The sequence below is a fragment of the Scyliorhinus torazame genome, chromosome 7 (assembly GCF_047496885.1).
Source record: "Scyliorhinus torazame isolate Kashiwa2021f chromosome 7, sScyTor2.1, whole genome shotgun sequence".
Lineage (NCBI taxonomy): Eukaryota > Metazoa > Chordata > Chondrichthyes > Carcharhiniformes > Scyliorhinidae > Scyliorhinus > Scyliorhinus torazame.
Genome location: NC_092713.1, coordinates 87,787,306 through 87,803,683, shown reverse-complemented (window position 1 = coordinate 87,803,683; position 16,378 = coordinate 87,787,306). Strand labels below are relative to the sequence as shown.

The 16,378-nt window shown below is 45.7% G+C and overlaps 1 protein-coding gene across 1 annotated transcript in view; it reads left to right on the top strand.

Moving 5' to 3' along the window:
• The first annotated feature begins 4,371 nt into the window (after nucleotides 1-4,371).
• Nucleotides 4,372-16,378, top strand: part of LOC140426363 (cytochrome P450 4B1-like) — an 85,830-nt gene continuing 73,823 nt past the window's right edge. The window contains exons 1-2 of the mRNA XM_072511028.1: nucleotides 4,372-4,623; nucleotides 13,262-13,406. Of these exons, the coding sequence (XP_072367129.1) occupies nucleotides 4,450-4,623; nucleotides 13,262-13,406 (319 nt within the window). The 5' untranslated portion in view covers nucleotides 4,372-4,449. The remainder of the gene's footprint in view (nucleotides 4,624-13,261; nucleotides 13,407-16,378) is intronic.

Sequence of the window (16,378 nt, the reverse complement as noted above, 5' to 3'; positions counted from 1 at the left end):
TTACCCTCATCCACCTGTTTGGTCACCTTCTCAAAGAGCTCAATAAGGTGTGTGAGGCACGACCTACCCTTCACAAAACCGTGTTGACTAGCTCTAATCAAATTATTCCTTTCTCGATGATTATACACCCTATCTCTTATAAACCTTTCCAAGATTTTGCCCACAACAGAAGTAAGGCTCACTGGTCTATAGTTACCGGGGTTGTCTCTACTCCCTTCTTGAACAAGGGGACAACATTTGCTATCCTCCAGTCTTCTGGCACTATTCCTGTAGACAAAGATGACTTAAAGATCAAAGCCAAAGGCTCAGCATTCTCCTCCCTAGCTGCCCAGAGAATCCTAGGATAAATCCCATCGGCCCAGGGGACGTATCTATTTTCACACTTTCCAGAATTGCTAACAACTCCTCCTTATGAACCTCAAGCCCTTCTAGTCTAGTAGATTGAATCTCAGTATTCTCCTCAACAACATTGTCTTTTTCCTGTGTGAATACTGACGAAAAATATTCATTTAGCACCTCTCCTATCTCCTCGGACTCCAAGCACAAGTTCCCACTACTGTCCTTGACTGGCCCTACTCTTACCATAGTCATTCATTTATTCCTGACATATCTATAGAAAGCTTTAGGGATATCCTTGATCCTACCTGCCAAAGACTTCTCATGTCCCCTCCTGGCTCTTCTTAGCGCTCTCTTTATGTCCTTCCTAGCTAACTTGTAACTCTCGAGCGCCCTAACTGAACCTTCATGTCTCATCTTTACATAAGCCTCCTTCTTCCTCTTGACAAGTGTTTCGACTGCTGTAGTAAACCACGGTTCCCACCTGCTCGACCACTTCCTCCCTGCCTGACAGGTACATACTTATCAAGGACACGCAGTAGCTGTTCCTTGAACAAGCTCCATATTTCCATTGGGTCCATCCTCTGCAGTTTTCCTCTCCATCCGTTGCATCCTAAGTCTTGCCTCATCGCATCTTAATTGCCTTTCCCCCAGATATAACTCTTGCCCTGCGATATATACCTATCCCTTTCCATCACTAAAGTAAACTTAATCGAATTGTGGTCACTATCACCAAAGTGCTCACCTACCTCCAAATCTAACACCTGTCCTGGTTCATTACCCAGTACCAAATCCAATATGGCCTCGCCTCTCGTTGGCCTATCTACATACTGTGTCAGGAAACCCTCCTGCACACATTGGACAAAAACAGACCCATCTTAAGCACTTGAACTATAGCGTTTCCAGTCAATATTTGGAAAGTTAAAGTCCCCCATAACAACTACCATGTTCCTTTTGCTCCTATCCAGAATCATCTTTGCAATCCTTTCCTCTGCATCTCTGGAACTTTTCGGAGGCCTATAGAAAACCCCTAACAGGGTGACCTCTCCTTTCCTGTTTCTAACCTCAGCCCATACTACCTCAGTAGACGAGACCTCGTCAAACGTCCTTTCTGCCACCGTAATACTGTCCTTGACTAACAATGCCACCCCTCCCCCTCTTTTACCACCTTCCCTGAGCTTACTTTAATATCTAAACCCCGGCACCTGCAACAACCATTCCTGTCCCTGCTCTATCCATGTCTCCGAAATGGCCACAACATCGAAGTCCCAGGTTACCAATCCATGCCGCAAGTTCACCCACCTTATTCCGGACGCTCCTGGCATTGAAGAAGACACACTTTAAACAACCTTCCTGCCTATCGGTACACTCCTGTAACTTTGAAACCTTACTCATGATATGCAAACGGCGTTTACTGTATGCCACTGTCCAGGCACCGGAGAATTGCAATTTTGGCGTGAACCCGGCAAATCAAAAACGATTCTCCGCCCAATCACCTTTCCCGATTTCAGCGCCGGCCGACGAAGAACCTGCCCGTGATATGTGGGGAAGGAAGGGAGATAGTATGAGAGTTGAAATGTCCAGAGTGTGAATTCAAAAGTATGTTAAGAGGAAGCTCAGCTTTGAGCAATTGGGAACAGATTAGAAAAGGATGGAATGCTTGCCAGCAGTGATAGGGAGAAAATTGGAGGTGTATGCGCTGGGATTGTGGATGGGAGATGATACATGGGTTTCAGTGATTCAAGCAGGTAGCTCACCACCATCTTCTCAAGGGCAATTAGGGATGGCAATAAATGCCGGCCTAGCCAGTGATGTCCACATCCCTTAAAAACAAACAATGTGCTGTTGCAATCAATGCCTGGGCTATCGATATGGATGGGTGAGGAGAGAATCTATGAGCAGGTGCATGGAAAGAGAAGGATAAAGGATGAGCTGAATTCACGCTTACTGACTTATTGAAGCATCCAACTCGTTTTTATTACTGGATCCAGGAAAAATAGGCACAATTTGGCAAGTGACAACATATTCAAGGGCTTTGGAAAGAAGTGGGAAATTGAGAATGGGGTGGGAATTTGCAACAACAGAGTAGACAAGAGTGAAGTATAGGGGTGAATCCGGCATATATGAAAATGCCGCTGAGGCAGACGACAGGGGCTGAGAACAAGGCCACAAAGAGAGGACCTGATAGCAGGGTCAAAGGCCCCAGCGTAGAGCTGGAGGCAGACGTATACCGAACTAACCAAGTACGGAGGGGCGGGGGGGTGGGGAGGGGTGTAGGCAACCCTCATGCCAGGTTGGGAATATGTAAATAAAACCAGCAGGCAAATGCTGAGCCACTGTACATACACAAAGGGGGTTGGAATAGAGCAATTTTATCTGGGTACTTTGTGCATATTGCTTCCTTCTTCCTTTTTCTGATTGTACTCTCACATGTAAAAAAAAAGTAAGGGCGGGATTCTCCACTTGCCGATGCCGAAATCACTAAACACAATTGGGTGGAGAATAGCTTCTGATGCCAAAATCGTGGTAGGCGCCGGTTTGACACCAAATCAGGATGCTCCGGCACCCCAAAAATGGTGTAAATGCGTTGCTTGCCCCGTGGGGTAAAAGTACAGTAGGCATATCATTAGCGGTCCTGACACCCTGGCTGGAATTCTCTGACCCTGCACCGGGTCGGAGAATCCCCGGGGAGAGGTGCGAATCCCACCCTGCTGCCCCGATGCCGGCTGCCCTATTCTCCGGCGCCGTTTTCAGGGGCCGGCAGAATTCCCGCCACGCCGGTCGGGGGCCGTTGACAGCGGCCCCCCCCGGCGATTCTCCAGGCCCCGATGGGCCAAGTGGCCGTAAAACTTTGGCCCGTCCTGCTGGCGTGAATTACTCACCTCCCGCACGGGTCTGGTATGCATTGCCTGGAAGTGTGATGGAGGCAGTTTCAATTGAGGCATCAGGTGATTATTTCAATAGAAATAATGTGCAGGAGCACGGGGAAAGGGCAGGGGAATGGTAGTGAGCCGTGATGCTCGTTTGGAGAGCCAGTGCAAACACAATGTGCCTTCTTCTGTGCTATAACATTTCAGTGATATAACTCCAAATCTACATCTATGTGACTAACTCAGAACTGCTCTCTCAAATGGTCCAGCAAGCCAATTGGTTCAAGAGTATTTGGAGACGGGAAACAAAAATGATAACGACATCCTACGAAAGAACTCAAATAAATGGCTTCTTCCAGAATGTAGTTTGTCTGTAATATCCTCAAAAAAGAAATGTTTAGCTGACATTTCTTTCAAATTTTTCTGAGCAGCCTTCGTAGCAACACTTTGCTTAAAACTGTTCCTTTAAGGTTAATACTTTAAACTGAATCACATTAACAGTTGTTTGGCCCAATGTCCTGTCATCGTGAAGTTGAAGTTTATCTACAGCTTGTGAAATTGAGGCGGGGGGGGTGGAGAATCATTGCTTCCGGAGAGAGTTGCCTTCTGAGTTTAATATTAGAGTAAATTGTTAAGTCTGCGTCAAGAGGACTATATTCCACATTCAGCCTGTTCTATAGTTGACCTGGGTGTGCCAGGAGTAATATCATTTATATCATTTCTAATCAGGACAACACCTTTAGATTATTTTCTGAATAATATCCAACACGCAAAGTCATGGTTCAGCTTCCTTTTACACAATATTTGGACAGTTTGTGTAAATTTACTGTGGGAAGCTGCGGTGATTTTTTTTTCTGAAAAGGCTTCATTGGCTTCTACAATTGCTTCATAAATTGACCCAATTGCAGGATAACCACTATTATGATATATGTAAGCCTTGTACTCCATAATAGTAAGCTGTAGTATCAGTTGCAAATTTCACAATATTTACAGTTTAATATTAAATCAATGACAAAAAGGTACCCAGAATGACCTGTGAAACCACACAGTAGGAAAAAAAACGCGGGTTGAGAATTGGAGAATGTCCAGGGGATAGGCAATCAAAACCTGCTTTATGTTGGAGGTGTGGCTATTAAAAGGCAGATTCAGAGTGAATTGACCTCATTTGAGACTCCAGACCTGCAGGCTTCAACACTTCTTCTTTGAAGACAGCCTTTGCTTAAAATTCACACAACTGCAGAAAATGGTCTCGTATACTATAGACCTAATTCAGCTGTTTCAGCTATTTGTACTTATTTGTTTAGCATCTATTCTGATCAAAATATTGAACCTTTTTCGCAAGAGATGGAAGTTGATGGCAGCACTGAAACCTTTCCCTGGACCTGCAGCACACTGGCTATATGGCCATGCCCTTGAGGTATGTATGAAATAAATCACTCAAATGTTATTGCCTTGCTCTTGGAGAACTCTCCTTCTCAGCAATATCCAATATTTTCAGCAGTCATTTTGTTAATTTAATGAATTTTACTCTGCTCCAGACACAGTTCAATCATATATAAGAGAAAAACAGATAACGTTTCTCTCTTTCCTGCCATCACATATTGCTGTGACAGCTCAGTTCAGTTTGTAGCGCCCTCAACTCTAGTTAATAAGATTTTGAATTTCAGCCTTTGAGGTTTGTGCTCCAGTGCAGTACTTAAGCAGCACTGTATTGCCACACGTCTCACCTTTGAGATGAATCATTTTACTCAATTTTATGAATTCTCACTTTCAGTGGAGACTGTTGATCACTGAGAATACATATAAGGAAATTGTGGAGAGAACCCTCTGCAAATTTTTCCTGCTGCTGTTCTTCTTTCTCCTCTCAACCAATGCTACCAAAACATAAATCAGCTGATTATTCAACCCATTTTAGCTATGAGGAGAGGTCCAATAAACTTGGTTTGTTCTCACTGGAACGAAGAAGGTTGAGGGGCGACCTGATAGCGGTCTACAAAATTATGAGGGGCAGAGACAGAGTGGATAGTCAGAGGCTTTTGCCCAGGGTAGAGGGGTCAATTACTAGGGGGCATAGGTTTAAGGTGCGAGGGGCAAGGTTTAGAGGAGATGTGCGAAACATGTTTTTTACACAGAGGGTAGTGGGTGCCTGGAACTCGCTGCCGGAGGAGGTGGTGGAAGCAGGGACGATAGTGACGTTTCAGGGGTATCTTGACAAATACATGAATAGGATGGGAATAGAGGGATATGGACCCCGGAAGTGTAGAAGATTTCAGTTTAGACAGGCAGCATGGTCGGCGCAGGCTTGGAGGGCCGAAGGGCCTGTTCTTGTGCTGTACTTTTCTTTGTTCTTTGAGGGATTGGGTGGAATCTAATCGTTTTCTGAAAATATTCTTCCATGTCCCACCTGTATGTGAGATATTCTTGATGGGTTCCTGAGACTGCAGGCCCAATCAGAGGAACTGAAGTTTTGGAAGGCTGGCATTCCTACCAGGGGGGTGACCATGCTCATGCAACAAGGGAGAGTGAAGGAGCACCTTAACATGGAGATGTTCTCAGAGACTAGCAACAATATTGGAAATGATGAAGGCAATCTGCATATCGATTGGTTTAACCAGGTTGGTAAAGGCAGCCTTGAGGAGGAGTTTATAGAATGTGCCCGGGATAATTTCCTGGAACAGTATGTAATGGAACCTACAAGGGAACAAGCGGTCCTAGATCTGGTCCTGTGTAATGAGGCAGGATTGATTAATGATCTCATAGTTCGGGATCCTCTTGGGAGGAGCGACCACAATATGGTGGAATTTAAAATACAGTTGGAGGATGACAAGGTAAAATCAAACACTAGTGTTTTGTGCTTAAACAAAGGAGATTACAATGGGATGAGAGGAAGAACTAGCTAAGGTAGACTGGGAGCAAAGACTTCATGGTGAAGCAGTTGAGGAACAGTGGAGAACCTTCCAAGCGATCTTTCACAGTGTTCAGAAAAGGTTCATACCGACAAAAAAGAAAGATGGTAGAAGGGGGAAAAATCGACCGTGGATATCTAAGGAGGTGAGGGAGAGTATCAAATTGAAGGAAAAAACATACAAAGTGGCAAAAATTAGTGGGAGACTAGAGGACTGGGAAGTCTTTAGGGGACAACAGAAAGCTACTAAAAAAGCCATAAAGAAGAGTAAGGTAGACTATGAAAGTAAACTGGCTCAGAACATAAAAGCAGATAGTAAAAGCTTCTACAAATATATAAGACAAAAAAGAGTGGCTAAGGTAAATATTGGTCCTTTGGAAGATGAGAAGGGAGATTTAATGATAGGAGATGGGGAAATGGCTGAGGAGCTGAACAGGTTTTTTGGGTCAGTCTTCACAGTGGAGGACACAAATAACATGCCAGTGACTGATGGAAATAAGGATATGATAGGTGAGGACCTTGAGATGATTGGAATCACTAAGGAGGCAGTATTGGGCAAGCTAATGGGGCTAAAGGTAGACAAGTTTCCTGGCCCTGATGGGATGCATCCCAGAGTGTTAAAAGAGATGGCTAGGGAAATTGTAAACGCACTAGTGATAATTTATCTAAATTCACTAGACTCTGGAGTGGTCCCAGAGGATTGGAAAGTAGCAAACGTGACACCACTGTTTAAAAAAGGAGGTAGGCAGAAAGCGGGTAATTATAGGCCAGTTAGCTTAACTTCGGTTGTAGGGAAAATGCTGGAATCTATCATTAAGGAGGAAATAGCGGGGCACCTGGAGGGAAATTGTCCCATTGGGCAGACACAGCATGGGTTCACAAAGGGTAGGTCGTGTCTGACTAATTTGGTTGAATTTTTTGAGGACGTTACCAGTGCAGTAGATAACGGGGAGCCAATGGATGTGGTATATTTGGATTTCCAGAAAGCTTTTGACAAGGTGCCACACATAAGGTTGCTGCATAAACTAAAGATGCATGGCATTGAGGGTAAAGTGGTAGCATGGGTAGAGGATTGGTTAACTAACAGAAAGCAGAGAGTGGGGATAAATGGATGTTTCTCTGGTTGGCAACCTGTAACTAGTGGGGTCCCTCAAGGATCAGTGTTGGGCCCGCAGTTGTTCACAATTTACATAGACGACTTGGAGTTGGGGACCAAGTGCAATGTGCCAAAGTTTGCAGACGACACTAAGATGAGTGGTAAAGCAAAAAGGGCAGAGGATACCGGAAGTCTGCAGAAGGATTTGGATAGGTTAGGTGAATGGGCTAGGGTCTGGCAGATGGAATTCAATGTTGCCAAGTGTGAGGCTATCCATTTTGGGAGGAATAACAGCAGAATGGATTATTATTTAAACGGTAAGATGTTAAAACATGCTGCTGTGCAGAGGGACCTGGGTGTGCTGGTGCACGAGTCGCAAAAGGTTGGTGTGCAGGTGCAACAGGTGATTAAGAAGGCTAATCGAGTTTTGTCTTTCATTGCTAGAGGGATGGAGTTCAAGACTAGTGAGGTTATGCTGCAATTGTATAGGGTGTTGGTGAGGCCGCATCTGGAGTATTGTGTTCAGTTTTGGTCTCCTTACCTGAGAAAGGACATATTGGCACTGGAGGGAGTGCAGAGGAGATTCACTAGGTTGATCCCGGAGTTGAGGGGATTAGATTATGACGAGAGGTTGAGTAGACTGGGACTGTACTCATTGGAGTTTAGAAGGATGCGGGGGGATCTTATTGAGACATATAAAATTATGAAGGGAATAGATAGGATAGATGCGGGCAGGTTGTTTCCACTGGTCAGGGAAAGCAGAACTAGGGGGCATAGCCTCAAAATAAGGGGAGGTAGATTTAGGACGGAGTGTAGGAGGAACTTCTTCACCCAAAGGGTTGTGAATCTCTGGAATTCCTTGCCCAGTGAAGCAGTTGAGGCTCCTTCTTTAAACGTTTTTAAGAAAAAGATAGATGCCTTTCTAAAGAATAAAGGGATTCGGGGATATGGTGTACGGGCCGGAGAGTGGAGCTGAGTCCACAAAGATCAGCCATGATCTCATTAAATGGCGGAGCAGGCTCGAGGGGCCAGATGGCCTACTCCTGTTCCTAGTTCTTATGTTCTTATGTTCAAAGGGGAAACCCTCCAGTGGATTCATTTAGGCCTTGGGTGCAGCTTTTCTTGTCAGGTGGGTACCTGCTTCCATTGTTCGCCTGCCTCTATCAAGATCACCCAGAGGTGGGAGCAAGACCAATATCGACCTTGCCAGTTCCCTCACAGTCCAGTCTGCCTCAGTGGGGTCTCATAAGATTCCACTTATTGTTTCTGAGATTGCTACCTCTCTTACATCACCCTCCCCTTCCCTGATGAGCTGACCTTGAACAATTTTATGCCATTTCTTTTATTTATTACTAAACTGCCTTTGTCTACCCATCCAAACTTTAAAAATATTAATGCTGGATGGTGATGCCAGCACTCAAGTGAACTTTCAGCTTTCAATATGCTGGTAAAAATAGATGCAGAACGTTCCCAATGAAAATAAGTTCTGAAAGGTGTGCAGATCTGGGGGTGCATTATCCTTGATAATGACAGGCGCAGTGGTTAGCACTGCTGCCTCACAGCGCCAAGAACCCAGGTTCGATCCTGGTCCTGGGTCACTGTCCGTGTGGCGTTTTCACATTCTCCTAATGTCTGCGTGGGTCTCACACCCGCAACCCAAAGATGTGCAGGGTAGGTGTATTGGCCACACTAAATTGTCCCTTAATTGGAAAATTTAAAAAAAAATCTTTGATAATCGCTCCTGCTGTGCTCAACACTTCAATTGTGTTTTTTTTACAACTAAGGAGTCAATTGATTCAAGGATTTTCCTCATTCAGCATATTGCTCAGAATAGATGCAATCAAAAATATTACTATTGTTAATGATGGCTCAGTTTTTGCGGTCAGTGGTGAAGGTTCTCATTGCTGACCGTGACGAAGGCTGCCCATAAAGATCTAGTGATCGTTATGATGTGGATTTCACCTTACCCAATGTTGATTTTGTTCTAGTGTCTTGAAAAAGTGATAACATTAAGCAAGCTCAGCAGCCAATCACATTGAATAATTCTCACAGGCAGCAAACCAAGAAATAACAAGTAGACTGTTTCACTGACTTTTAGAATTTTAAAGAAAGCAGAAAAAAATGATTGGGACATACACAAGTGATTGAGGTAGAATTTGAACCAGCATAAATATATTTCAATTCTTTTTTATTGTTTTAAAATTCTGTGGATTTTTTAAATCATGGAATGGGGAAATTTTGTATTTCACAAATAGCAAATAATTTTACACGGCCAGAGAGATTGTTTAGCAGGATTTATAGTTCATAAGATAAAGGAGCAGAATTAGGCCATTCGGTTCATCGGGTCTGCTCCACCATTCTATCATTGCTGATATGTTCCTCATCTGTTATCTGCTGGGGCAGCACGGTAGCTTAGTGGTTAGCAAAGTTGCTTCACAGATCCAGGGTCCCAGGTTCGATTCCCGGCTTGGGTCACTGTCTGTGCGGAGTCTGCACGTTCTCCCAGTGTCTGCGTGGGTTTCCTCCGGGTGCTCCGGTTTCCTCTCACAGTCCAAAGATGTGCCGGTTAGGTGGATTGGCCATGCTAAATTGTCCATAGTGTTCAAAAAGTTTGGGTGGTGTTACTGGATTACGGGGATAGGGTGGAGGTGTGGGTTTCGGTAGGGTGCTCTTTCCACGGGCTGGTGCAGACTCAATGGGCTAAATGGCCTCCTTCTGCACTGTGAATTCTATGATTCTATGATACCTACAGTGTTACAGACCAAGAGCTGGATTGTGAAATCAACCAGAGCATCTCCTCCCCAGCACACATGACCAAGGAGCGGGCGCAGGCAATTTAGCCTCCCGAGCCTAACACCCTCAATGTGATCATGGCTGATCCCATCGTGGCTTCAACTCCACCGTCCTGCCATTCTGACTTTGTAACAACCCAGTTACAGCTCATTTAATGTAACCTTTTCAAGGTTTCTACAGAATACAGAGTAAAGTAAAAGTGGAAATTCACACCATATAGAACATAGAACAATACAGCGCAGTACAGGCCCTTCGGTCCACGATGTTGCACCGAAACAAAAGCCATCTAACCTACACTATGCCATTATCATCCATATGTTTATCCAATAAACTTTTAAATGCCCTCAATGTTGGCGAGTTCACTACTGTAGCAGGTAGGGCATTCCACGGCCTCACTACTCTTTGCATAAAGAACCTACCTCTGACCTCTGTCCTATATCTATTACCCCTCAGTTTAAAGCTATGTCCCCTCGTGCCAGCCATTTCCATCCGCGGGAGAAGGCTCTCACTGTCCACCCTATCCAACCCCCTGATCATTTTGTATGCCTCTATTAAGTCTCCTCTTAACCTTCTTCTCTCCAACGAAAACAACCTCAAGTCCATCAGCCTTTCCTCATCAGATTTTCCCTCCATACCAGGCAACATCCTGGTAAATCTCCTCTGCACCCGCTCCAAAGCCTCCACGTCCTTCCTATAATGCGGTGACCAGAACTGTACGCAATACTCCAAATGCGGCCGTACCAGAGTTCTGTACAGCTGCAACATGACCTCCTGACTCCGGAACTCAATCCCTCTACCAATAAAGGCCAACACTCCATTGGCCTTCTTCACAACCCTATCAACCTGGGTGGCAACTTTCAGGGATCTATGTACATGGACACCTAGATCCCTCTGCTCATCCACACTTTCAAGAATTTTACCATTAGCCAAATATTCTGCATTTCTGTTATTCCTTCCAAAGTGAATCACCTCACACTTCTCTACATTAAACTCCATTTGCCACCTCTCAGCCCAGCTCTGCAGCTTATCTATATCCCTCTGTAACCTACTACATCCTTCCAAACTATCGACAACACCACCGACTTTAGTATCGTCTGCAAATTTACTCACCCACCCTTCTGCGCCTTCCTCTAGGTCATTGATAAAAATGACAAACAGCAACGGCCCCAGAACAGATCCTTGTGGTACTCCACTTGTGACTGAACTCCATTCTGAACATTTCCCATCAACCACCACCCTCTGTCTTCTTTCAGCTAGCCAATTTCTGATCCACATCTCTAAATCACCCTCAATCCCCAGCCTCCGTATTTTCTGCAATAGCCTACCGTGGGGAACCTTATCAAACGCTTTGCTGAAATCCATATACACCACATCAACTGCTCTACCCTCGTCTACCTGTTCAGTCACCTTCTCAAAGAACTCGATAAGGTTTGTGAGGCATGACCTACCCTTCACAAAGCCATGCTGACTATCCCTGATCATATTATTCCTATCTAGATGATTATAAATCTTGTCTCTTATAATCCCCTCCAAGACTTTACCCACTACAGACGTGAGGCTCACCGGTCTATAGTTGCCGGGGTTGTCTCTGCTCCCCTTTTTGAACAAAGGGACCACATTTGCTATCCTCCAGTCCTCTGGCACTATTCCTGTAGCCAATGATGACATAAAAATCAAAGCCAAAGGTCCAGCAATCTCTTCCCTGGCCTCCCAGAGAATCCTAGGATAAATCCCATCAGGTCCCGGGGACTTATCTATTTTCAGCCTGTCAAAATTGCCAACACCTCTTCCCTACGTACCTCAATGCCATCTAATCTATTAGCCTGGGGCTCAACATTCTACTCCACAACATTATCTTTTTCCTGAGTGAATACTGACAAAAAATATTCATTTAGTATCTCGCCTATCTCTTCAGACTCCACACACAACTTCCCATCCCTGTCCTTGACTGGTCCTACTCTTTCCCTAGTCATTCGCTTATTCCTGACATACCTATAGAAAGCTTTTGGGTTTTCCTTGATCCTTCCTGCCAAATACTTCTCATGTCCCCTCCTTGCTCGTCTTAGCTCTCTCTTTAGATCCTTCCTCGCTACCTTGTAACTATCCATCGCCCCAACTGAAACTTCACACCTCATCTTCACATAGGCCTCCTTCTTCCTCTTAACAAGAGATTCCACTTCTTTGGTAAACCACGGTTCCCTCGCTCGGCGCCTTCCTCCCTGTCTGACCGGTACATACTTATCAAGAACATGCAGTAGCTGATCCTTGAACAAGCTCCACTTATCCAGTGTGCCCAACACTTGCAGCCTACTTCTCCACCTTATCCCCCCCAAGTCTCGTCTAATGGCATCATAATTACCCTTCCCCCAGCTATAACTCTTGCCCTGCGGTGTATACTTATCCCTTTCCATCATTAACGTAAACGTCACCGAATTGTGGTCACTGTCCCCAAAGTGCTCTCCTACCTCCAAATCCAACACCTGGCCTGGTTCATTACCCAAAATCAAATCCAACGTTGCCTCGCCTCTTGTTGGCCTGTCAACAAACTGTGTCAGTTATTCCTCATTGACTTCCTTCTGCAGAGGGACAGAGAATCACTAAAAGCAACTTCAGGATTTAACTGCACGTGTACCAATGCCAGAAGTTGCTGTGATTTTTAACAAAGTAACGATTGGGAACACTGTCAGTTTCATTTTTATTACAAATGCAAAATCTGGGCCAATGAACAGTTTTCAGCAGCTTCCTGACATTTTGGTAGGTAACTATGCTGACAGCTGTAGAACCAAGCTCTCCGGCAAGGAAAATCCTCAGTACTCCTGGGTGAAGGAAACATAAATGATTCAGGATTCTCTGATTATTTAGTGATGCCTGCTGGAAAATATATGAGCTGGAACTGAAATATGGCTCATGCTTGAATGTGGTGCCTGTCGTGTTTGAATAATCTGTAACAGGTTTATAGTCTAGAGTTACTTGTGAAGAATTGTCATTTGGGTAATATGCTGGAAAACTAGTGAAATAAATACCCTTAGGAGCAGAAACTAACATAAGGAGCCCATCCTCTTTTTGAATGCTTTAAGACTGCAGATCGTGTTCACTTTCACTGGCGAAGAGTATTCTTGTGTTAAATATCTCTACTTTGAATCTTTTGTTTTCTTCTTGGTAATTAGTTATTCTGAGTATGCCAAGATTGACATGGACTTCAGAGGTAACTTCCTGCAAATTTGTCAATGTTTTATTTCACCTTGTTGAATTTCATTGCAGTTTGCTCAAGATGGGACAGATTTAGACAAGGCAGTGGCATGGTCAAAACGCTATCCTTATGGCCACCAGGTGTGGTTTGGTCCATTTACAGCATACTTGGCTGTATACCATCCTGACTATGCTAAGGCATTACTTGCAACTTCAGGTAAGAAATAACAATTTTTTTTCAGTATAAATTAGCTGCAGATCTTACTCTGAATTGTTAAAGGAGTTTGCCAGTTTATCCAAAGGGAAATATGTCATATTTTGTAAGATAAGCAAGGTTATTTTGGTGATTCAAGAATGGTTTGTCAACACGGAATGAAAGGGCCTAACAACATCTTAAAAGCAATATTGCTGCTTTAATGTGTGGAATTTTAAAAATGTCTTACTGTATGGAAGCTTTTATTATCCTTAGTAACATTGTAAAGTCATTTTGTGGTACGGTGACTTATACTGATATTTAAAAAGAAAACAGGTTGTATGAATTACCCCAAGGTTCTAAACGTAGTAAAATACTAAAATGTAAAATGCACCAGAGCAATGATTAGAATAGTTGTGATAGAGAGGTTTGCAATGAAACACAAAACGATACAGGCTAGGGGTAAAAGAAACAATACAGATAAGAAAATAAGCTTTTTCTTGAATCCTATTCAAAAGGACTGCTAGAGGATCCTCCCTGAGGGAGATCTATACATGTCTTGAACAGATGAGGGGAGTGCTTGTATTCAGCAAAAGAAAAGGAAATTGAATTTCCAGAGCCAATTTTGACAGTGTAATGTGAGCTTTGATTTAGGTTTCAGTGATCGTATCACCAAGGACAACCTCTAATTGGTCAAAAATTACCACCAATTATGTTCTGGTCTCCAAGTTCCTTTTCACTCCCTTCTATCATTTCCAAAACTCATAAATATATAAAAATTCCTTTACAGTTGATTTCTCTCTCTACATATATATTTAGTACATCTATTCTCCATCTCTTTCAGTTCATATATCATGTATAACAGATATACAGAAAATCAGAATCATACGGTGTAGAAGACCATTTTGCACACTGTGCCTACAATGATTCTTTGAAATATCCATAAATACATATTTTCTTTGTTGAAACTTTCTAATCCTTCCCTTATAAGTATTAACTCTTTGGGCATAATTCTCCAGGAAAATTTCTATGTGTGTTAGCGAGCGGGAACTGCCGCAAGCTTCCCGGCGCTCGGCCCAGCGAGGCCGGCAACGCAATTCAACTTTAATTGGTCAACTTAACGAGGCCTCATGGGCTTCTCGCAATTGAAGGCTCGCCAGCTGATTTGCCGGGACCGCGCTCGCCAGCCCTTCGCTAACAAAGTCGAGCAGCACTTAAGCTGCATTTGCTCAGCCAACCCCAGCCAGCTCGCAACAATGGTGCCCAGGAGACCAGCCCCAGGATTCGGGGACGGTGACCTGGGAAGACTCATAGACACGGTGGAGGCCAAGAGGGATGTTCTGTCCCCTGAGGGTCCTGGAGGGAGAGCCACAAGTCAGCCAGTGCTGCCTGGGATGAGGTGGTGGCAGCTGTCAGCTCGAGGAGTATGACCAGGAGGACTGGCCAGCAGTGCAGGAAGAAGGTCAACGACCTACAGTGGGCAGCATGAGTGAGTAGACACCAACCCTCTTCCCACCCTGCTAAAGGAGCACCCACCCCCCAAATCCCCATGCGACCCCCCAGCCCTCCCTCCCCCCTTCCCCTCAATCTCCCAACCCCATCTTCACATCCTCTCTCCCACCACTGTGAACCAATGCCCTCTCTGTTTCTCCTCAGGAAAAGATCTTCCATAATTGCCGGGAGAGGGCCCAGAGTGCCAGACATAAGAATCCTCACCTCCTTCGAGGAGCAGGGCCTGGAGGTGACCGGTGTGGCCAAGGATAGATCGGTCAGCCATGCGGAGGCTGTCGGACGCTGCAGAGTTAAGGGACTACCACGATCCACCTGGAGGACCTGTCAAATGTGAGGGGCTATTGCCTTACTGACTGACTGACCCATCCCTCCACTGACAACATGTCAATTCTCCTTCAGGTCCTCCAGCCGACAGAGCCGGTCCATCCCGGGCAGCACTCTCTCCTGACTCCGAGGAGAACACCTCGGAGGAGAGCCCCGAGGATGTGACCTTGGTCGCGGCACAGCTGTCATCCCCACCTCCCACCAGCGCAGATACACACACCTCGGTGGGGCATATTAGTGGACAGGCTTCTGGGAAACAATCTGGTGAGCATCACACCACTGATGATGCACATCAGGTGGAGGCAGGAGCCCCCAGGCGAGACAGCAGTTGGTCTGCACGATCCCAGGTCCCAACTGGGCCCCAGCCTGATGCTGAGCCTGTGGAACAGGGTTCTCCGGAGCTGATGGAGATGATAGGGACCAGCCTGCGTGTTCCGAGGGAGATGTCGGGATCACTCCAACAGATCCATAGCCGTTTGGAGGAGTCGCAGAGGCTAGGGGTGTCGGATATGTCGCTGGCAATACGAGGCCAACACTGTGGTATGAGTGGCTACCGCAGTGGAAAGCCTGGTGCATAACGTCGGCACCATGAGTGAAGGTGTCCAAGACATTGCGCAGTCGGTGACGGCCATGGCTGAGGGTCTCGGCTGGATGCCCGACTCGCTGGGTGATGTCACCCAGTACCAGGCCGACCTTAATGAGTTTCTGCGGGACATGTCCCGCTCTCAGATGGGCATGGCAGAGGTGCTGCGAAACTTGTTCCACTCACAGGTGGGCATTGCCGAGGAACTGCAGAGCATGGCCCAGTCACTGAGGAGCATCGCTGAGGGTGTTGACACCATTGTGCAGACCATGGGGACCCACCAGGGGTGGCAAAGCTAGATGGTGCAAGGGCTGCTGCAGCTCAAACCAGCTGCCCCTCCATCCCAAGGTGGGCCCTAGGGCCCTAAGGGCACCGGTGGGGAGGAGGGGGTGCTGGGTGCCAAGCCGGAACCATCCCATGGGGCGGCGACAGTGGCTCCCCCGTGTTCCACCCCTCTGATGAGGTTGCGTCTCGCAGTCAGCACACGGGACAGGGTGACACGGCTGTGCATGTGCCACTGACAAATGAGCCAGGGCCCTCAGGCCCCAGAGCCCCAGAGGATGCTCGTCAGGGACAT